A 23,281-nucleotide genomic window follows, 5' to 3' on the forward strand; every position below is an offset into this window, starting at 1 on the left:
TTCTCATCACTCATGATTTTAAGTAGAATGTTCACAGCTACAGTAGTAACCTGGAAGAAACTGGAAAGCTGCGCTGGAGAATCAATAGGAGAAGCAAATATTTAAAGTAAAACATGTTGAATCAATAAGAAAGAAAGAATTCTTATGTATTTAATAACATTTTTTTTCCAGAAATACAGCTCAAGACAAAACCCACAATAAGACGTGCATAACAACACGGTCTTTAAGAAGGATATTTACTATCAAATTTATAATTTATAGTAAGTCAAAAGTTCTTTCATTGTTAAAAAAAATGTTATATAGGATTCTAGTGTTCCTGGCTTAAACAATTCTTGCCCACAAATATGAAACGATATCTTATACCTATATTATATTAAGTATTTAAAATACCCTTCAGAGTATAACAGATAACACATAAATAATAGTTTAATTTATTTGTAAAATTCTCTGTCAATGTTAGGCTTCTAGTCAGCGTTAGCATAGGAACTTCCTAACATTTCACGTAATTCATTTTCTTTTTCCCAATACAAAACACATCCTCGTAAAATTCACCAGCTTTTTCTATAGTTAACTCTTGTTGTGTGGACTGTAAATAGGTGCTAAGTAATTGTGCAGTGCCAGACCCACAATGGGAGGGGCTTAAGGTGTCTTGCGTTGGTGTCACTTTTTTCTTTGACATTAAGAAGAACATTCTGTGATTTCCCAATCATGACAGGATGGTCAGTCTCCAATGCCTCAACCTTTCTGAAGAGAACTGTGTTCACTAAGTTAAACCTGCATTTTTGCTGCTCGTGTGAGAAAGCCGCAATTAAACACTTCTGCTGACTCTTTCACCTTTTGGGTCTACCAAGTAGCCGCACTGAAGACATTGATTCCTGCATCCCACTCAGCTCACTGTGCTGTTTTAACAGGTACAAAAGTTTATAGTAAACAGTAAAATACTCAGACTTATGTAAATATTATTTGTTTTTATTTTTGTTCTTCTTCAGACGTTAAGTATAACAAAAGGAAGCATAAAAGATCCTCTCAATGGGGCACCTGGGTGGCTCAGTTAGCTGAGCGTCCAACTCTTGGTCATGGTCAGCACAGATCATGATCTCACGGTTCCTGAGATCCAGCCCTGCAACTGGTTCTGCACTGACAGCATGGAGCCTGCTTGAGATTCTCTCTCTCTCTCTCTCTCTCTCTCTCTCTCTCTCTCTCTCTCTTTTTCCCTTTCTCTCTGCTCCTCCCCCCACTTGTGTGTGTGCATGCTGTCTCTCTCAAAATAAATAAACTTTTTAAAAAAGTCATTATATATTTAAAAAAAGATCCCCTCACTGTTGCCTCCTCAGTACACAGATTCTAATAGACTGTGGCTATGACTTACCACAGAATTGTAACTTGCTATGTCCATAGAGACACAGGTCCCTTTGTAACCCCATTATCCCTTAAAATTTATGTAGCAGCTTTGTAAAACGCCTTCACAATCATGCCTTCCTTTCATGTACCACATATGCAGCAGGTGAAAACTATTGAGTGCCTTGTGTTATTTACATTGCAAATGATAAACTTTAGTTTTCAAAATGCTCTTCTGAAAAGATTGTGCTTTTCATTTTCAGAAAATCAGACTTTACAAAACCACTTAAATTACAGTTAGCAGTTACAATTTTGTACCAGGTTTGAAGAAAGTTTAAACAAGATCGAATTCACACAACATGGGATGTAGGAAAATGGAAACTTGTAACCTATTCATATTCTATGTTTTTCCCCTTAGGCTGCTTTTGTCTCATCTGTTGGTTTAGTTGGATTCATACCATTTGGTCCAACAGCAGATTAACTAATAGGAGCTAGAAGAAAGCAAACACGAGGAAGAAACCGATTTTTCCCATGACTCAGAAGCCAAACTCCTATAAAGACTATAGGCTCCTAAGAGAAGATAGTCAAATCCCAACAACTAAATCCATTAGCTCCCTCTCTCCTTAAGGTGTGAGTTCCCTGAAGATTCCCAGATTTTTTACTGCACTATATGGCTTCCCAAGGAGGACCTTAAGTGAGTAATTTATAAAATTATTCCTATTACTATCTTAGAGAATTTTATCGATTTCATTTTTAAATCTATATTTAATGTTAGCATTTTCATAAATGTTTTTGCAGGAATTGGTGAATAGATGTCATTAGGATTTGTAAATATCCAGTTCCTACCCCACTGGGCCAAAACACTTCTGTTTTTGTCCATTTCTCTAAAAATATTTATTGAAATAGTTTCTCCAGTTAAAACGATTTGAAAGTCATTGGTTTAATGCAGCTCTGTCCAAAAGAAATATAATTCAAGCCACAAATGAGAGCCATATGTATGCTTTTAAGGTTTATAGTAACTACACTTAAAAGAAGCAAAGAAACATGTAGAATTGATATTAGTAATACATTTTAATTTACCAAATATATCTGAAATACTATTTCAACATGTTATCAATATAAAGATTGAGATATTTTACATTATTTTTTTACATAATGCCCAAAATCTGATGAGTATTTTACACTTATATATGTATTTTACACTCTTAATTTGGAATTATCACCTTTCAAATGTAACCACATGTAACCACATGTGGCTAGTGGCTACCACACTGGACAAAGGTCTCGGGCTTTATACTTTTTGAGGGCCTATCGCATATATTTCCTCAATTAAACTGCATACGTATCATCACTCTAGTGTCAGCTGTTGGCTGCCTACCCAACACCCATTCTTCCATCTCCCCTTCTCATCCATACATCTATTTTCATGGGAGTCTAAGCACCCCAGAGCTGATCTCATCCCTAAATACTAGAACGTGTCTGGATCAGGGGTGATGATGTGATCCCATATGAAGCAACAAGATCTCATATGAAGCAACAAGAGGAAGTTCCCTTCCCTGGATATCTGGGGGAAAGTTTCTCTCCCTCCTCTGGAGGGAACCAGAGAAAAACACAGCTTCTTACTCCTGCTAGACGTGAACTAGGAAGCATGTATACTAGTTTCCAATAATAAATAAGGGGTACATTCCGAGACACCCAGTGAATATCTGAAACCACAGATAGTACCAAACCCCACATATACTATCTTTTTTCTTATGTATACATACCTATGATAAAATTTAGTTTGTAAACTAGGCACAGTAAGAGATTAACAATAACTAATAATGAAATGGAACAATTATCACAACATATTATAATAAAAGTAATGTGAATGTGGTCTCTCAAAATATCTACTACACCTTACTCACCCTTCTTGTGATGATGTGAGGTGATAAAGTGCCTACATGACGAGATGAAGTGAGGTAAATGATGTAAGCATGGTGACAGGCTACTACGGACCTTCTGACAATACATCAGAAGGAGGATCATCTGCTTCTGGACCATGGTTGACCGCCAAGTAACTGGAACTGTGGAAAGTGAATCTGTGGATGGAGGTCAGGGAAAGGTTTCTGTACTACCAACCATCCCAAAATCTGAGGGGAACAAGCCATTGATAGGATGAGGCCAACACAGTAGACTGCAAAAGACAGGACAAGCTTTGGTCCTTGATGACAATACTAAACTTGGGGATTAACCAGCCCTGAAGGCTGTCCTAACTCTGGATTTGCAGTTATGTGGTTTTTTTTTTACTCTGAAGCCAATATACTATATCATCTCTAATAACAACTGAGGGAAACATAATTATACTGAAACTTTTGAGCATCTTTCGAAGCACTGTTTTTCTCTTTGTTATTTTTACTGTTTCCCTATTGTTGCTAAAATCCCTCATTGTTTAATTGTTATCCCCAGGGCACCTTCCTAAACATCTTGTTTGTTTGTTTCTTTGAACACCAGGCATTGGAGTAGCTGTTTTCTAGTGTTTCCACCCTCTGCTTCCAATTAACTTTTCTCTTCCATTACAGAAACAATGTTGTGTCTCCCATTCTTGTCTACACTAAAAGTATTTTTTAATCTGAGAATTTTTATTACTAACAACAACATGGAAACAATAAAAGTAACAAAGGAAAAGAAATGTTTTTAAAAATGGTCACAAGTTTGACTGCATACATAGTACACAGTATTCATTAGACACAAGCTATATTGGTGGCTTTGGCATCAAAAACATTTGGGTTTGGGGCGTCTGGGTGGCTCAGTTGGTTAAGTGTCCAATTTCAGCTCAGGTGGTGATCTCGTGGTTCTTGAGTCCGAGCCCCATGTCAGGCTCTGTACTGACAGCTCAGAGCCTGGAGCCTGCTTCAGATTCTATGCCTCCCTCTCTCTCTGCCCCTCCCCCGCTAGCACTCTGTCTCTCTCTCTCTCTTTCTCTCTCTCTCTCTCAAAAATAAATATTAAAAACAAAACATTTGGGTTTGATTTGCTCAATATCATTTACAAACTCTGAACCTTAAAGCAAGTTGCTTACCCAGCAAATGAAAAAGTAAAGGAAAATAAAAGATATCATCCACCTCCAACGTTTATGTGAAGATTAAAAACCATGTAATATATGTAAAACTCTTAAGGCCAGGATTTATACATCAATTTTGTGATTCCAAATCTAGTGTCTTTTTCATTTTATTACAACATTTTTTTTTTTTTTTTCATTCGTCCCATAGTCACTTAGTGAGTGGCTTCTATGGGCCAGGAAAACTCATAGACTAATAAGGCAAAGTCTCTGTTCTTAAGCAGTTTACAGTGCACAGTGAATCAGACAAACAAATGAATATTAACCAGAGGGAGGCCATACAGTTTAACCATTTATCACATAGGCCATAAAATCAGACAAATCTGGATTTGAAAGTCAGCTCTGCTTTGTGTTAGCCTTGTGATTTGGGAAAGCTACTTAACATACCAAAACTAATTTCCTCAGCTGAAAAAGGAGATAGCAGTATCCTTTCAGAGTGTTGTTGACAGAATGAAATGAGATTATGTCTGTGAAATGCTTAGCATAGTGCCTACTATAAAGTAAGCATTTGTCTACTGTGGACCATCGTCCTCATTGCCATAATAAATATTATGACAACCGTAAATACAACTGTGCATAATTAAGTGATCAGGGTATACACAGGCACTGTGGAGTATAAGGGAGGGCTTTTAAATCTGTCTCCAGGATCAGGAAAGCATGGCCCCCTAAATAGCGGATGTTTCTGGAAAGTTTTGGAAGACAAAGAGTTCCTACTGCTGAGTGGGAAATTGTGTGAATCATCCTAGGAGCTACAAATTGATCTTTATGACAGAAGGTAAGGATGCTGGGGGAAGGATGGAAAATGAGTAGGACATGTGGCCAAATCCAGGATCTTAAGAATTAAACTAAGGAATCTGAAGCCTGGGTGAGAGGGCGCTAGATAGTAACATGCCTGAATTCTTTGTGAGAGAGTCACTGTCAGCACACTGAGGTTTGTTCACTACAGCTCTTTCTCTACAGTTATAAGAAAAAAAAGATGAAAGCAGGTCTGCAAGAATCCCAATTGTACTACATCATGCTGCAAGTTTTAAAACTGTCAAAACAAATTTTCTAATTTTGACTGTAGTCAAACACTTTCCCACTAGGCAAAGAGAACTCAATAAACAGTTTTATTTGTTTTATAAATAGTTCAGTGAAAAGAATAATATTTGTGAATTGTACTAGCTGGAAAATGTTTGCCTAATAAAACTTTTTACCACTGTATGTGAGTGTTCTACGCCTGAAAAGACAGACAACTGGATGAAATGGAGGTCCCACCTTTACAGAAAATACCTCCTAAATTGTAGGTATCATGTTGAATGGAATCCTTTAACAGTTTATTGTAGGACAAGTGAAAATTCTTGTCACCTTCTACAGGGATTTACATGACATATTCTCTATAAACCCAAGGTCCTATTAAGGCCAGTCATTGAATGGATCAATGAGATTCTGCAGGAAATCGTCTTTAACCCATGTGATTATCTGACCCAGCCAGTTTGTGTTATTTTTAGGTATTTTCACTCAATCTGTTCTTTTTGTACATTTTCAATAAAGTAATATGACAGTGCTTTAGTAAACCAAGAAAAGTAGAGACAACCACTATGAAACTGAACGTTATGGCATAAAAAAGCTTCATGGATGCCACTCTCTAGGGGTGTGACTGGGGGAAGTTGTATAATTGTTTGAATCTTAGAATGTGGAACTGAAAAACAGGGATGAAAAACACCAAACTGATAAACTGTTGTGAAGATTAAACTAGATGATCTATTAAAGGGCTTCACACAGCAATTCTCAAGTACTTGCATGTAGTAGGCATTCAGGAAAGATGTCTTTTTGTTTTGTGCATCTCTTTAGCTTCCTCTCCTTGAGTCTCGTTTCCACTCCAACTCAATAAGGGATGTGAACGCATGTGCGTGCAGACATACACACACACATTACTGTTCTAATGTTTCTAAAACTGAATTTGGTAGTAACAACGAACTCCCACCTCTTATAACTATCACCTCGAGTTTGTAGAACTATTTCTTCATATTCTAGGTGGGAGAGAAATTCCAGCACTTATTTCCCACTATTACCCCCTACCTCAAAAATAAGATGCTGCAGGAGCACCTGGGTGGCTCAGTCATTAAGCATCTGACTTTGGCTCAGGTCATGATCTCATGGTTTATGGGTTTGAGTCTCACCTAGGGCTCTGCTCTGCCAGTGCAGAGCCTGCTTTGCATCCTCTGTGTCCCTCTCTGTGTGCCCCTCCCTCTCTCTCCCTCTCTCAAAAATAAATAAACATTTAGGGGCGTCTGGGTGGCTCAGTCCATTGGGCGTCCTACTTCAGCTCAAGTCATGGTCTTGTGGCTCATGAGTTCAAGCTCTGTGTTGGGCTCTGTGCTGGCATCTCGGAGCCTGGAGTCTGCTTTGGATTCTATGTCTCCATCTCTCTCTCTCTCAATCTCTCTCTCTCTGCCCATCCCCTGCTTGCAGTCTCTCTCTTTCTCTCTCTCTCTCTCTCAAAAAAAAAAAAAAAAATTAAAAATAAATAAACATTAAAAAATATAATAAGATGCTGCAGAAATAAGATCCTTCTTCTGGTGACCCCTTGATATAGCCAGGGGGTAAAAACCCCAAGCTAAAGTGGTCACAACTGCACCCAGGACTTTGAATCTTGAGAGAGTGACACAAAGAAGGGAGCTCTGAGATGGCAGTTTCATCTCAGCGACATGCAAACTATCTTGCAGTGTGGCCTGACGCTCAGCTTTCAGAAGAGCCTGGGCCCTGTCTGTCTTCTAAACCTGGTCTGGTAGCTTCTTATGGACCCTGTGAACCACTGATATCCTTTTGACATATGCCCTATAGGCTTGGAGTCAGATTCTGTTGTTTGTGACCAAGAACCAAGTTGAGGGAGGAGATTAGAGCTCTGAAGTCAGAAGATATTCCTATACTTCCTGAAACTGATCTACAACATAACTTAATTAGAAATAAATACTAGAGAAAAAGTATTTTTTTTTAATGTTCCCTAATGTCTTTTATAGAACAAAAGCTACTTTTTAGAAATTTACTTTTGGGGCACCTGGGTGGCTCAGTCAGTTAAACATCCGACTTCTGCTGAGGTCATGATCTCACAGTTTGTGAGTTCAAGCCCCAAATTGGGCTTTGTGCTGATAGTTCAGGGCCTGAAGCCTGCTTCGGATTCTGTGTCTCACTCTCTCTCAGCCCCCTCTCTTGCTCATGCTCTGTCTCTGTCTCTGTCTCTCTCTCTCAAAAATAAATAAACATTAAAAAAATTAAAAAAGAACAAAAGAGGGAGGGTTGGAGGAAGGAAGGAAGGAAGAAAGAAAGAAAGAAAGAAAGAAAGAAAGAAAGAAAGAAAAATTTACTTCTGGATCCAGGCAAATCCTCAGTCTATTCTTGGAGGAAATTACTACCATTAATAAATTAAAAAATCTGCTACCCAGCATGTTGGCTGTTAGCACATCCACTGATTTATACAGAGAAAATTGTCAGATTAACATCAAACCCAGACTACAACTCGCCCTTTATGGAGTTTTCTTCTCTGGTCATCTCACTATGGTGTTAATAGTATTTGTGAGCTTACAGGGCCTCATATGGCTACCTCTGTTCCATTGTAAACCTTACATCACACTCTTAACTCACTTCTGGACAATCCTCTGACCCTAAATCTTTAATTGTGGCTTAACAAAATTCACATTAGTCTTTGAAAATGAAATGGGGTCCCCGGAGTTAATGTCGTGTATAACGGTTTCTTGTATTCACAGAACAAAAAAGTTACAATAAAGAAGAAAGAAAGATGTTGAAACTGCTTCAAGATGACATCATCACTGAAATATTGTATTGTTATAAGAGCAAAATTAAAACCCATTGTAAATATAAACCTATTAACCAAAAGCTTTGGGAAACAACAACAACAACAACAACAACAACAACAACAACAAAAACACCATAGGATCTGCAATGAGCTGCAAAGCTATGTCATAAACTGATTGCTTAGAAGCAGAGCCTGAACTGACATATGGCAAGAAATCAAAGTGAGAGATACAGAAAGAGAGAGTCCTGGCTTTAGTCTTCCAGAGGGCCCCCTCCAACCTTGACACTCCTGCAATTTATGTAAATCAAGCAAACCTCCCCCTCCCCCTCCCCTACCCCTCTACTTTTAAGCTTAGCTTGGTCTGGATCTTCTCCTGGGCATCATGATTCTTAGGACATCCTATTATTTCATAAACAAACTTGCTTACTTCTCTTTCTCTGGGTGACTGTCCCAGTTTATGTCTCAGAGAAAAAAATAGCACCCATTAGATAGAACTTAATCCTGGCTCTGCCCATTATTAGCTGTGTAAGCTTGCAGCAGTCACTTCCTTGTTAAGGAACCAAGGGAATGCCTTTGGTGGACAGCTAGCCACCTTACTACCAGAGGCCCAGAGAGGGAGGACCCTATTTCTTGTCATAATCGCAGGGCAGGGATTAGAGATATTTCAGAACGTCTTATGAACTCGGTCTTCAAATCTCTTTGTGTGAATACATCCACTTCTCCACCCTAATACCAGCCGTCATTGTCTCTCACCTGGAAAACTTCAGCACCTTCTATCTGTTCTCCCTGCACCTAGTCTTGCCTTTCTGCAATCCAGGATCTTTTAAAAACATAAATCCAATAATGTTACTCCCCTGATTCAAACCTTCCAGTGTTCTCTTAAAACAACATTGAAACTCCTTAGTATGGCCTTATACAAATACAATCTGGCCCCCAGCACTGTCTCTGACCTCACTTCACAGCACTCCACTCTTTCCTTCTCACTTTACTTCAGCCACACAAGCCTTCTCTCTCTCCCTTGAACACACTTGGTGAGCCCTTTGCTGTTCCCTCTGCCTAGAATGCTGTTCCTATAGATTATCCATACCTGGTTCTTTCCTTCACTCAGGTCTTAACTTAAATGTTACCTCTCTGAGGCGTTTTTCCCTGACAACTCAATCTACAAAAGTTTCTGAGGCTTCCTCTATCACATCACACTGCTTTATTTTCTTAACAGTGTTCATGACAATCTGATTTGTAGGCTATCTTCTTCTACTAGAATGCATGTTCCCTGAGAACAGGAAACTAGTCTATGTCATTACTATATTTCCAGCATCTGGAACTGTGCCTGATGGATAGTAGATACTCAATAACCAACCACTGAAAGCATGAATGGGTAAATAAATTCTAAATGGCCCTCAGGTGTGATCCTATGTTCAGTACTGACAATGGAAAATAATATTGTTTTTTTTAGTCACAACCTCAAGTCTCTCTAGGGAATCACTCACTACATATCACATTCCTTGAGGAAAAGGCCATGTCATCATTCTGTCAGGTTTTAATAGTGCCTGGCGTACAACGGATATTCAATGAAGTGTCACTTAAATGAGTTGATACATCATGACTCCTGCCCCTCACATTGTCAAGATAACTGCATGTAATTTTGTTGTTCATAAATTTAGTGGAAGTTCTTGATACTTTATACAGAAGTATAGTATCATAAAACTTAAAAAAAAAAAACTGTCTCTAGTTAAATTAAGTATTGTTCCACATAAACCAAGGATGAGCATTATCAACCAACATAAGAGAACTGAAATTTTTATATTAGAAACACCAACTCAAGATGAATTGGGTGACTCAGAGGCACCGTGGCTTAGAGAAAAGAGCTTGGCCTTTGACTCCCAGCTTGGCCTCTTACTAGCTCTGTTACCTTAAATGAATCAGTCAACTTCTTTCAACTTTAGTTTCTTCATTATCTATAAATTGGAGCCAACAATGCCTTCCTCTTAGGGTTATTTTAGTAAATTAAAAAAAAATGCACACACACACAACTAATTGTAAGATAGAGGCCAACACAGTACTTGGCTCTAAGAGAATTCTTTGTGCCCCATGAAAAGCAACAAATTTCCTGTAAGTAAGCTTAAACAATCTCACCAAGAATATTCTAAAAAGATATCAAACACTAAATGGGTTGTTTTACTAAATGACACTCAGAAGCCAAGAGATTTTATAATGTGAACTGTCTTATTTTACAAATATAGAACAGGAGTGTAGAAAAGCAATACAACTTGCCCAAGATAAAATGCAAATTCTTATTTCTAATCTTCAAGGCAATCTACCAATGCACTCTGCACCCTTTCCTTCATCCTTCAATCCCTATTTGACTCATAACATTGCTCAGCATTCTCAAACATACTTCAACAGAAACAGATTTGCACGCCATTCCCAGCACACCTGCTTCAATTTTTTCCTCTGTGTGTCTGCACACACTCCCTCCCCACTGTGCCAAACTATGTCTCTCCCTTCTCTTCAAGCAATACACAGGGGGAAAATTTTTTCTTCACTAACAACTCTACAACTCCATCAGACCTCAGCATTCACAGACTCTGATGCCCCACCTCTCTAATTCAGGAAGCAACAACCTGCAGAATATTCTTCATACATAAAGCAGATCAACTCACTGTGCCCTCACACACTGCTTTTAGTTGCTTTCCATCATACTTAAGATAAAAATATAAACTCCCAAACAAAAACGACAGGGTTCTGCACAGTTGGCCCCGCCCACATCCTTGGCCTCACCTTGAAGGCACTCTCCCTCCTACTCACTCCGGTCTGTCCACTGGCCTTCTGTCAGTTACTCTGATGCTTCTGCTCTTTCCCACATTGATGGCTTCACATGCTGATTTCTTCCTCAAAGTATCATCCCTCAAGATTCATCATTAAGTGACATTTTCTGAACAGACCCTCCTTAACACCCCACACCTCACCATGGAATCAGGAGGGGGTACTCTTTGACATCTCTCAAAGCATTTTTATCTTCCCTTCATAACATGCTCATTGTTTTAGTGATGTACATAATGGGGTGCAGGAGCCACCCCCCTTCTCTACTCAGGTGGACAGAGCAAGCCACATTGGAGCAGACGTCACAGAATAATAAGAAGCAATGACTTTGGTAAATGTAGAATGAGTAGGTTTACATAGTGGAAATCGGTGTGGTATCATAAGAAAATTCACACAACACTCCTGGTACATGCCACTGATCACTTCGGAAGAGGTAGACCATCATGCTTTCTGGGGGAAAAAGGGAGGTGGCTGAGAAACCTAACCTCTTCTCCCAAGATTTAAAGCTAATAAACTTGGAGTAGAGTGACTCTGGCTACATTCAGTAGAGGGAGAAGACATGGAAAGTCTTAGAAGAAAATTCATTGGAAGAGAAAGGCAAACCTGTCAGGAGGTGATGTGAGTACAACATAGAGACTAAGGCCCCAGGAAGGCTGATTCCAGACAGTATGTGACCTGAGGCCAGCTGCCCTCTGTGTCCATAAACTGTAGCACAGTGGTTGTCCTCTGGGTAATTACTGCTGAGTTCTATGGCTAGAGTTATGGGTATGAATTAATGTGCTCTCTAATGATGGTGCCCAAGTACAGACCTACTATAGCCTGGACAGGGACACGCTACCGCAGGGCCTCACAGCAGCAGTAGACGAGCAGCACTGCCCTTCTGCCCAGACAAGGCCCATCCGCAGCAGGCACCATGTGCCAGTGAGAGCAACCATGGTAATGACCCGTCAGACTGGTGACATTTGTTTATCGGAATGAGTGTTCACTGACTGTCTGCTACCTCAGTAGGTTGAAAGCTTCATGAAAGAAGACTGCAGAGCACAGATTGCACACTGCTCAACAAAAAGTGTCATTCACATAGAATATAATGTGAACAGTGCAGTGCGCCCCCTAGAATGAGCCCATAACTGCCCAACACGTGCAGTCATGAGTCAGCGCTCATCACCACTGCACCACCAGGGTGAGCAGAGTAGCGGGTATATAGCAAGCCCTCAAACGATATTTATAGATGATTGTATAAAAGAATATGTGGTCTACTTGGTCCATTTGCATACATTTCTATGCCCCTTTTGAGGAAGTCTTTGGGTGTTTTCCCTCATGCATCTAGTATAGTACATCCACCAGGGACGATTTTATCTATTTCAAGCTACAGGAAGTCGGAACTGAAAGGAAGCTTAGAGGTGATAATTGTTTAAATTTGTTGACGAGGAAAGGAAAACCATAAAGATAAAGTGACTTCGTTTATAGCAGCACTCTCAACAATAGCCAAATTATGGAAAGAGCCTAAATGTCCATCAACTGATGAATGGATAAAGAAATTGTGGTTTATATACACAATGGAGTACTACGTGGCAATGAGAAAGAATGAAATATGGCCTTTTGTAGCAACGTGGATGGAACTGGAGAGTGTGATGCTAAGTAAAATAAGCCATACAGAGAAAGACAGATACCATATGGTTTCATTCTTATGTGGATCCTGAGAAACTTAACAGAAACCCATGGGGGAGGAGAAGGAAAAAAAAAAAAGAGGTTAGAGTGGGAGAGAGCCAAAGCATAAGAGACTGTTAAAAACTGAGAACAAACTGAGGGTTGATGGGGGGTGGGAGGGAGGGGAGGGTGGGTGATGGGTATTGAGGAGGGCACCTTTTGGGATGAGCACTGGGTGAAATATGGAAACCAATTTGACAATAAATTTCATATATTGGAAAAAAAAAAACATAAAGTGACTTCTATCACGTGGTGGCAGAGCCTAGATGAGAATCCCCGTCTTTCGCTTCCCAGTGCCTTCTTTTCTCTGTGGCCCTCACTTCCTTCTCCCATCAATTTCTTTTGTTCTCATGGAGCAGAGAGGAGTGCTCACAAGTCAGGGGTCACTTCATCACTAACTGCCACTCTTACCTTAGGACAGCTGAGGCACAGGAATGCAGATGTGCGTGTTCTCCCAACCCCACACAAGGTGGTTGGTAGTGAGACATTATCGGGGTAATTGCAGACATCAAAACCGTGGTGAAAGCTCCACCCTATTGTCTGGTGAATTCCCCCAAATGCATCTTATGTTTTACAATCTTTCTTTTTCTTTTACTTCTTTTTTTTTCCTTTCAGCATTTTCAACATTAACAACATATTTCTTTTTCTAAATTTGCATGAATCACACCAACAGCAGCATATTCTCAACCACAGAAAGCGACACTTATAAAATATTCAGAAAGTAGGACAGAAAGATCAAATCTACTTTCAGGAATCAAATACTTTTCAGAAATATCAAAAGATTGGCGAAAAGTATATTTTTTTTAAGTTACACTTGATTTCCTGGAGGGTCAATAATTGCTTAAAACAAGGAGGATTCCAGCTCTAACTTGACCTCCTGTTTTTGTGTTTTCAAGATTTTTAAAAATAGTAATGCTATTTGTACTTCTGTTACATAACTTTTACCTAAACTAGTAGCTAATCTTCTTTCTAGCAGAATTAAGGTGCGAAAAATCAAGCCTCCCCTTCATCTCTGCCACTATATTTCATTTTTAGATCTATGGTTCTTCAAATGCCTATCATAAAAATCAGTACTTATAAAAGTAATACCGTATATACATTTTAATAAGTGCCAAGATCACCCGATGAAATGTCTTCCTTGTGAATGTTGCCCAGGAGACTGCCTAGGAGGGTCACTGGATGGGAAAATCACTCTGTGTTATCTGTAGACTACAAATGATATTAATGTTCTGTCAGGAGCTGGCCAAATTGTGAGGCGATTTACAACTCTGTGATTCTCACTCTTGGGTCTCATCTAAGGATAACATAAGTTCAGTTTTAGGCTTTGAGTCAGTGGTAGAAATACTATTCAGCCTCAACATTGGTGATCCCCTGTTCTGATGAGGACAACTGAGTAATGAGCTCCACCCTTAAGAAGTCTGACCAATGACAATAACTAGATGCAAAATTAATTTGACTTACACATTTATGCGAGGACAGGTCTGAGTACACAATGAAGCCCCTGACTGGAGAAACAGGCAACACATTCTCTACCTGTGGCAGTGGTCTTCAGAAGATGAGGTCATGCTTACTCCTCCAGGTTTAGGGAAAGGGAAATGGGACCCAGCAGGTTTTAGATTTAGAGAGTTAATTCACTGGCAGCCATGAGGCAGAAAGGATTCCAGAGCTGAAAGAATGCAGAAGAGAGATGGTGGCAGGGGGGAGGGATGAATTATAACACCTTGTAAAAATTTATGCACTTGAGATTTATAATTTTTAATGTTTTATTTTTTTCTGAAAAGTTCCACTCTCCACCACACATTTTTGCCCCCAGTAAACTATAACTAATCAAGCTGTGAAACATCACTTGTGTCTTTTCTTCAGTTTCCTAAGGAAAATGTCTATCTGAACACTAAGAAGTCAACACTATCATCCAGTAAAACATCCTAGTAGTGTCCCTACTATTGAAGGATATTCCCAATTATTCCCACATAGATTTATGTTGGTTTTCATTACCACGCTGTGAAATGGGTTGGGTAGGTGTTTTTATTCCTACTTTACAAAAGAAAAGCAAATAGTTCACAAGGATATCAAGTGAATTGTCTAAAGTCACACAATTAATTGCTTATGTAACAGGGACCAGATAGTGTCTTCTGATTTGGGTGCTTAGATACTCAAACAAGAACCATGTATTGGGTATACCTTATATGGCATGAAATCATGACCATTCCTCAGAAAAGAACAATGCACAAGACAGACACTGTACCTGGCCTCAGCAGGTCAATTAAGCAATATGTCCAATGAAGTGTGACTCAGACTATGACTGGGAAATGCAAGGTAGGTGCTATGGAACCAAAGGGCCAGAGCACGCAATCTGGCCTAGAGAGACAGAATCAAGGAAGTCTTCTCAAATAAAGTGACTTCTAACTTGAGACCTGAGGCAATCCAGGAGGGGTGATTGCTCTGTAGCTATTGTTGAGTGACTGAGGGTGAAGTGGCAAATGAAAAAATGGAGAGACAAACGTTCTCAATAAAGAGCAGAGATAATTTCTTCCACTCCATAGTGCTATTCCTCAGTTTGTGTGTGTGTCCTTCTTGCTAAAGAAGTCACACATTGTCCACCTGTCATTACTGTTACCATGCTTACTGTAAAATATTGACATATACTAGGGGTCAGGATAGAAGGAGAACCCCAAGGACAACCAGGCTTCTTCTTTGGTTATCTTCTTTAACCTATGAGAGTTGGAATTTTCTAAGGAAAAGGGGTACTTGAGAGGCCATCTAATAATCTTCAAGAAGTATGGTGGAAGTTGAAATACAAATTTCCTACTTCTGTCTATGATTAAGAATTGAGGGAAATGGGGGATTCAAAATTTGACATGTTACAGTTGTAGACCTCTGGATCTTAAGGCATAAATGAGATAACTGCAGAACACTGGTGAATTATAAAAAATACTACACAAATATAATGAGTTTTAGGGAGAACTTCCCTCCCAGCTTCCTTGCAATGCAAGGCCAGAACTGGAAAATGACACATGACCCAGAATCCCTCACTACCACCCTTCAGCACCCTCAGATGAATCAAGTCTATTACAAATGTGTGCAGCATATACTCCTGAATGTTATTCCCAGAAAACTGAACCCGTGGAAACTTTCATAATTGAATTCTTGACCTTTACACCTTTTTCAAAAGAGAAAGGCCAATGAGTCACAATTATTCTACAATTCTAGACCATCTGAACTTCTTTAAATAGAACAGTTTAAGAACTGTTTAATTCTTGGCTCTCTCTGTTAAACCCAAAATAAAAAAATCTGCATTCTTTTAACCTTGATTTATCTCATTAATCTTCAAGTTATATTGGCTTCTGAATATATCATTTAGATAATCCACCATCACCATATGTACTCTGTCCAAAAGCCCCAGTCACGCAGGAGCCTTGTTGTTGCAAAAAAAAAAAAAAAAAAAAATTCAGCCACACAGTCTCCTTTCCAAATTTCCTGAACCCTTGGAAACTTTCACGGTTGAAATCATCATTGAACCATCATTCTCACCAATAAGAGAACCTGAGAATAACATAAATTGGAAAAAAAAAAAAGCCCTTAAATGTCTAGTAGTCCTACCTCCATACTTTACAGATAAGAGGATATTTAACTTGCCCAAGGCCCATTATTAGAGCGATAATTCCTGGCCTATATTTAAGCAAAATAAACAAATCAACAACAACAACAAAACTGAAAATAAATGCGATCACACACCCTGAATTATAAATCTGGTTCTAATAGTCTTTACACTTGAGTTCTTTGTCTGAATGATGTAGAAAATAGTGGCAAATTTACAGGATGCAATTAAATGAGATAACAGATGTGAAAATATTTACATGGTGAAGAGGATAGAGTAGAGGACAAGAAATGTTTGTTAAGCCATCACCCTTAAATCAACCATTTCTAATAACTTCAGTTCTTTATCACCTTTCTTCCTGACTCATCTCTTCCCACTGTCTTACCCAAAGTCCTAAATGACTCATGAAAGTAAGTCATAACCAATCTCACTTTCCCATTTTCCAGCCCAAATCTATCTGTAAACCATAGCCTTGTCAATCTTTTAAAAACCCTCCCCCTATTCTAAAACTCAAAATAGAGATCTGTAGTCTACTGGCAAAGAACATGGTCCTTATCCCACGTTCGTCCTAACAACCTCGATCTGATTCCATACACCTTTTCAAAGAATTTTCCCATGGTTCTAGTGTACACGCTCTGTTCTGGTTCCTGGACACGCTCATGCTCAGCCACAAGGTCAAGCTATGCCATCCCACCTCTTCCCTGAAGTCCACTCTGGTAAAGTCAGGTGGATGTTCTTCCCAGAGCCCAAGGCAATACTAATTATATCAAATCTGGTATTGTTCTCCAATTGTTTCACTCATAAATGTGGGGCTCCACTGAGCAGATTATAATTCTTTGACCAGCTATTTATTTATTTATTTATTTATTTATTTATTTATTTTAACGTTTTATTTATTTTTGAGACAGAGACAGAGCATGAACAGGGAAGGGACAGAGAGAGAGGGAGACACAGAATCAGAAGCAGGCTCCAGGCTCTGAGCCATCAGCCCAGAGCCCGACGCGGGGCTCAAACTCACGGACCGCGAGATCATGACCTGAGCTGAAGTCGGACGCTTAACTGACTGAGCCACCCAGGCGCCCCTTTGACCAGCTTTTAAAAAGTCTACTTAATATCCCTTCCACAGTGCCTAAACAAATAAAGTAATAAACAATAAAAAGTAAAGAATTCCAAGTAATCTCAATTCTCATAAAAACAAATTATGGAAGGTTTTTATATAATCATTTTCCTTGGAGCAACATCCTAAATAAGGCAGAAATTTATAGGCAGAGAAGATCACCAATTGCCTAATACTTTTTTATACCGTGAAACAGGATTACCTCTGTAAAACTATTGCATATTTTTACCACATGTAGTGTACTTAAGGCAAGTCTCATTTGTCAAGATATATCAGGGATTCCTTAGATTTAAATAAAGTCACATCCACATTGTGAAATATCTTTTTATAATTTTTTTTTACATTTATTTATTTTTGAGAGATAGAGTGAGACAGAGCACAAGTGGAGGAGGGGCAGAGAAAGAAGGAGACACAGAATCTGAAGTAGGCTCCAGGCTCTGAGCTGTCAGCACAGAGCCCGATGTGGGGCCCGAACTCACAAACCATGAGGTCATGACCCGAGCTGAAGTCGGATGCTTAACTGACTGAGCCACCCAGGTGCCCCGGGAAATATCTTCTTGAATTGAAGCATCTCTCTTTGCATTTGTGGATATTGAGCAGAATTTGCTGGTTCAAGCTTAAAGGCAAAAGTTTCTAAGGCTGCTTTTATCCAAGTCCGAAGTTGTAGATGAGGAATTCTGTTCCTCAGACCTTACTTTTCACAATGTTAGCCTTATAGTTGCTATTTTTAAGATAGCTACAATGTTAGCCACATTCCACCTGTCTGGGGAGTGTAAGGTTTACAAAAATACAAAAGGTACTCATGGCTTTTTGTGAACAACAGCCTAAGGTTATTCCTATTTCTGGAAACTTGGCTATCATGTATAATAACTGGATGATTCGGTGAATTTGGTTCATAAAAAATGAAATAATAATAAAAAGTCTAACAGATTTGCACTGCTGAGTCAACTGGTGGATTCCAATAGGATTTGATGCCTCATAAACCTACGGTGACTACAAATTTTAGATCGTCTATCATGGTGACATCACTTTCCACTGTATTCTCAATTTCACATCTCACATCATATTTTTTTAAGTTTATTTTTACTTGTTTTTGAGAGAGAGAGCAAGAGAGAGAAAGCACAAGTGGGGGAGGGGCAGAGAGAGAAGGAAACAGAAAGAATCCCAAGCAGGCTCCACACTGTCAGCTCAGAACATGATGCAGGGCTCGAAACCACGAACCGTGAGATCATGACCAGAGCTGAGGTCAGACGCTTAACCAACTGAGCCACCCAGGCACCCCTCACATTGTGTTTTGTAAAGTTTCTGGGAAAGAGAAAATGTAAAGAAGGTTTTGTTTTGCACCATAGATAAACCTGTAAGTATTTTGTAGCAGGAACTTGTTGCCAGTCATTTTCTTATTATGGTATCTCTGCTAAATTTTCTGGCAGCAACAACTGAATATTATTATAATTGTGATAGTCTCCAAAATAAGATATACTCAGGGTCCTTTTAAGTAAGGAGTTTGAATAATTACATTGGTATCCTATGCCCAACTCAACAAAGGCTAATAGGGAATCCATATTTTACCTGTAGTTAGAAAACAGGTGTAAAAAGGTTCTCTCACTTCACATTAATACACTGAAAATTCAAGTCACTAAGTTCTAGTGTCTTTATTCTTATAGTTCCCTAACTTATTAAAAGAGCTGTTTTGCCAGTTTCTTTGAGATAATTCCAACTTTTTACTGCAGATCTTTCTGAAGATATCTGAAGATTTAACTTCAATGGTGCACAAAACAGAAGACAGAAGCACTTCTTTATCAAGTTTATCAAGTACCTACTTTGGAAACCGTGAATCTCTCCTCTTTGATATGACCATGTGTTAAATTTACTTCATTTTAAATGTAATATTTTTATAAGAACTGAATCAACACAGTGTCCGATAAAATGATGCAAACCAGTTAATATTTTTTGAATGCAGGAACTAAATAAGACTAGTTCCAAATATGTCTTTCTTAAGAGAGTGAGTTTGACCATCCTAGCTTGCAATTTTCAAAACTGATCTCAATTCTTAAGGCTACCAGGCCCGTCACATTAGAATCAAAGTTTTGAAATAAAAACACTACACAGTTTCTCTTCATCCGGTTAACTGTATAGGTAAGCATTTTATTCATACGATTTAACTGCATTTCTTTTAGGATATAAAGTGTGTGGTAACAGCAGACTGAAAGATGTGGGTCTTAAATGTCAACTATGAAAAATTCAGATATTCTGTTTGCCTTTAAAGTTATGTTAATTACCACACTTTAATTAAGTGTTTATTTTTTTAGAACTCTTTTCCCCTTCTGTTTGGCCACCTGTATACCTCATTCTTCAACCACAGGAGTAAAGGTGTCTAAAATTGATGCTGGGTTTGATAAGGTACGGTGATGACATTAGCCTGAGTTCTAGTTCCTGGAACAGAGATCTGTGACCACACAGCCACTTATGGGCAGCTAGGTCCCAGCATAACTCCTTGTGCCCACATGTCACTGATTCGGAGCCAAGACCTGTGCTCTAAATATACTGTACCAGTTAAACACAGGTATTCTAGGCTATCTGCTTTGTCAAATGCAGGGGAGTGTGGGAAGGGGAAAGGAACCAAGGTTCTGTTTTTAAATACAAGGGATTAAAAGTAAACATGGTGCACAGCAATGGCAATATACTTAACACCACTGAACGGCACACTTAAAAATGGTAAATTTCATGTGATGTAGAACATAAAAAAACTAAAAGAAAAACCATGTGGGAGTGGGTTCTGAAAACTGTGTTCATGGATTTCAGAAGTTTTGCACGACGGTCTGTTAAATGTCCAAGTCCAGTATATAATCTGCTATAACTCTGCCAGTGACCAGGTCACGCTTGCTGCAATGCTTCCTATTAAGCCAGGCTGCTTGGAACCTAAATGAACACCCACTCATCAGGTACTCATAAACAACACTTACTCATAGAAATCTCCAGCTAAAAGCACCCCAGAGGAAAATCTGGAAAGCACCAGGTAAGTGTGTGGTGCCACACAAGGAGCATGTGTAAACATCACTTGCTCCCAGGCTGTGCCCCTCTGTGAGGAGCTAGGCAGTGCAGGAACCCCTATCTTCCTATCTCAGGACTGGTCTTGCTCCAGCCCAAAGGCCGGTCAGAGTTCCCAGGCCTTGGGGTCCCATTGACTGAATGTGGGTTCAAGCACTCCCTAGAGGGTACAGCACCATTCCAAAGGGCTGAGGCAGGCTGCAGCGGCAAAAGGGGTCTTCCTTCACTCTCTTGCTTCCATCAAGAGTGAACCTGCAGGGAAGGTTAGCCTGGCTGTGCTGGGAGGGCAGGCAGTGTGTCAGAAGCTGCAAGAGGGCTGTGCCCGCCTGCTGTTGCAGGTAGAATATTTCTGCAGACTGAAAATCATCTCAACATGCAACAGATGCCTGAAATGAGAAAACGCACAGCAGCAGGCTACAGTTGTCACAGCCATTCTGCCCCTAGTGCACCCACTAGAAATCTGTGTCTCTGTACACGCACTGGAATGACACCTGGGCATCCTCCTACTCCCTCCAATTAGGATGGGAGCAGCCCCGTGGCCTCCACGCTTGCATAAACAAAGCCTAACGCGATGCCTGGCACTTGGAAGGTGCCCAGCAAGTAAAGGAGGAGCTCAACTCTGAAGCCACAACCAAGATAGCGGGCCACAGGCCTCTCCAGTCCTCTGTGGTTGCCAACACACCCCTGCAAGTGCTGCCGCATCAAGAGGCTTCCCTGGCCCGCCGGCGCGCCCGCCCGCCCAGACCTCTGCACACACGCAGGAACTACGTACCAGTAAGGGCGACCAGCAGACAGACAGCACGCACATGATCCCCATGAGTTGGATGGCCGTCTCGGTGGTGATCCGACCCCACTGGGCGCCGGACTGTGACGCCGTGGCCTTGGCCCGGCAGCGGGACACCAGGGCCTTGATGGTGGCCAGGTTGCAGGCGAAGGTGACGGCCAGCGCTGAGAGCCCCAGGAAGGCAAAGGTGGAGGCGAAGAAGAGGTTGCCCCAGTTGTGCGAAGAGCTAGTCCCGTTGCCCCCTCCCCCGGTGCTAATGAAGCACCACGTCCCGGGCCACTGGATAGTGTACTGGCCTACGCCCAGCACCGGCAGTAGGGCGAAGGCAAGCACCGCGAGCCACACGCCGAGCAGCACGGCGCGGGTGGCGCGCGTCTTCATGTGGCTCGCGTACCAGTGCGGCGCCCGGATGGCCAGCGCCCGCTCGACGGCCATGGCGCTGGCGATGAAGAGCGAGGAGAGCCCAAAGACAGTCATGGTCAGACCGAAGAAGGTGCACAGCCTCCCCGACGGGTCGAGCTGCTCCCAGCGCTGCTTGGACAGGTACACGACGATGACCACCGGGCTGGTGAGCAGTTGCCCGACCAGGTCTGTGAGCGCCAGCCAGCCGATGCACAGCAGGAACGACTTCTTGCGCTTGCTCTCCCGGCGCCGGTAGCTCCGCGACACGAGCAGCATGGCCAGCGCGTTGCCCACGAAGCCCGTGATGAGCATGGTGATCGGGAAGGCTACGGACACCGAGCCGCAGTCCTCGCCGGGCTCGCGGGGACGCGTGAGGTTGCCCCGCGCCGCGGCGGAGCGCTCGGGCGCCCACATGCCCGGGTATGAGTGGTTGAGGCGGGTGCAGAAAGGGGCGCTCCCGTCGCCCCGGGTCTCCTTCATGTTGGCTTCGAGGTGAGGAGAGGACGGCGCCCGGAGAGCAGCAGCGGGAGCTGGCGGAAGGGGCGCGGGCGGCGGCGAAGGTCGGTGTCCACCCGGACTGAGGCTGGGGCCGGGCTGCCCTCCATGATGCGGGGCGTAGCCGCCGCCTCACTTCTCTCCTCTGGCCACGGCGCCTGGGCTTTCAGGCAGCCGCGCCGTCGGCTCTGGGAAGCCTGCAGCTCCGAGGCGCGCGAGGTGCCGGCCCCTTCTATAAGGCCGCGGAGGGCGGGGCGCCCGGGGGTGTGGGCCCAAGCGCGCAGGGGCGGGGGCGGGGGGCTGGAGGAGCGCGCGTCCCCCGGCTGCTGCGTGACCGCTGCCCTGGCCGCCAGGGCTGGAAACTCTCAGGAGGACTGCTCTTGCCCCGACTCCTGGCCAGACGGGACGCCCAGCCAGTCCGCCCTTGGCTGCGCCGCGCCTCCTCCTCTCCTCTGCCAGAGGAGCGTGGGCGGCCCGGGCTAAAATGTCTCCCCGTGCTTCCCGACCACAGGCAAGTCGCCAAGGCAGACCCGAACGTCCGCCCCGTTCCTTACCCATCCGCCAACGCTTAATGCAGGGGCCGGATCCTCCTTCCGTAGCTCTTCTGTAACCCTGGCAAGTGTAACTCACCTGTTTCTAAGCAATCCGGGCCAACCACACTCCTTTGCATTGCTGAATGTGAACTTTTCTCCCTTTTTATACTTTGGGACCAAGCAGCTCTGTTCCCGGGGGTCACCCTGATAATATAATACTCATAGTGCCTCATAGAGACTTAAGGGAATACGTATAAAGGAAACAAAGTAAAATCAGAGTGCCGAATTCGAAGATGAAATCTCAACTACCGCTCTCCACCTAAATTCTATCCGTTTCCCCGTAAAAAAAAAAAAAAAAAAAAAAAAAAAAAAAGAAAGAAAGAAAGAAAGAAAAAAAAAAAAAGCTACGGCTAAAGTGGCTAGAGGCAGGTGGCAGCCGCTTGCATATCTGAGATAATGAAAAACTGCCGCCAGCCTATTCTCAATTAGGACTAGAAACTGTAGTTAGATGTTAGGAAGGTCTTCACATTTAGTGAAAATGGG

The 23,281-nt window shown here is 41.6% G+C and overlaps 1 protein-coding gene across 11 annotated transcripts in view; it reads right to left on the reverse strand.

Moving 5' to 3' along the window:
- The window catches only part of PTGER3 (prostaglandin E receptor 3), a 182,954-nt gene extending 160,677 nt beyond the window's left edge, over window positions 1-22,277 (reverse strand). For 10 of the 11 annotated variants that reach the window (XM_042952152.1, XM_042952155.1, XM_042952151.1 and 7 more), the window contains exon 1: window positions 21,297-22,277. In XM_042952152.1, coding sequence (XP_042808086.1) covers window positions 21,297-22,190 — 894 coding nt within the window. In that variant the 5' untranslated portion in view covers window positions 22,191-22,277. Of the gene's footprint in view, window positions 1-19,671; window positions 20,911-21,296 lie in introns of those variants that run through there. The other variant, XM_042952158.1, reaches the window with a different exon arrangement.
- Between the last annotated feature and the right edge of the window lie 1,004 nt (window positions 22,278-23,281).

This window comes from Panthera leo, chromosome C1 (assembly GCF_018350215.1).
Source record: "Panthera leo isolate Ple1 chromosome C1, P.leo_Ple1_pat1.1, whole genome shotgun sequence".
Classification (NCBI taxonomy): Eukaryota; Metazoa; Chordata; class Mammalia; order Carnivora; family Felidae; genus Panthera; species Panthera leo.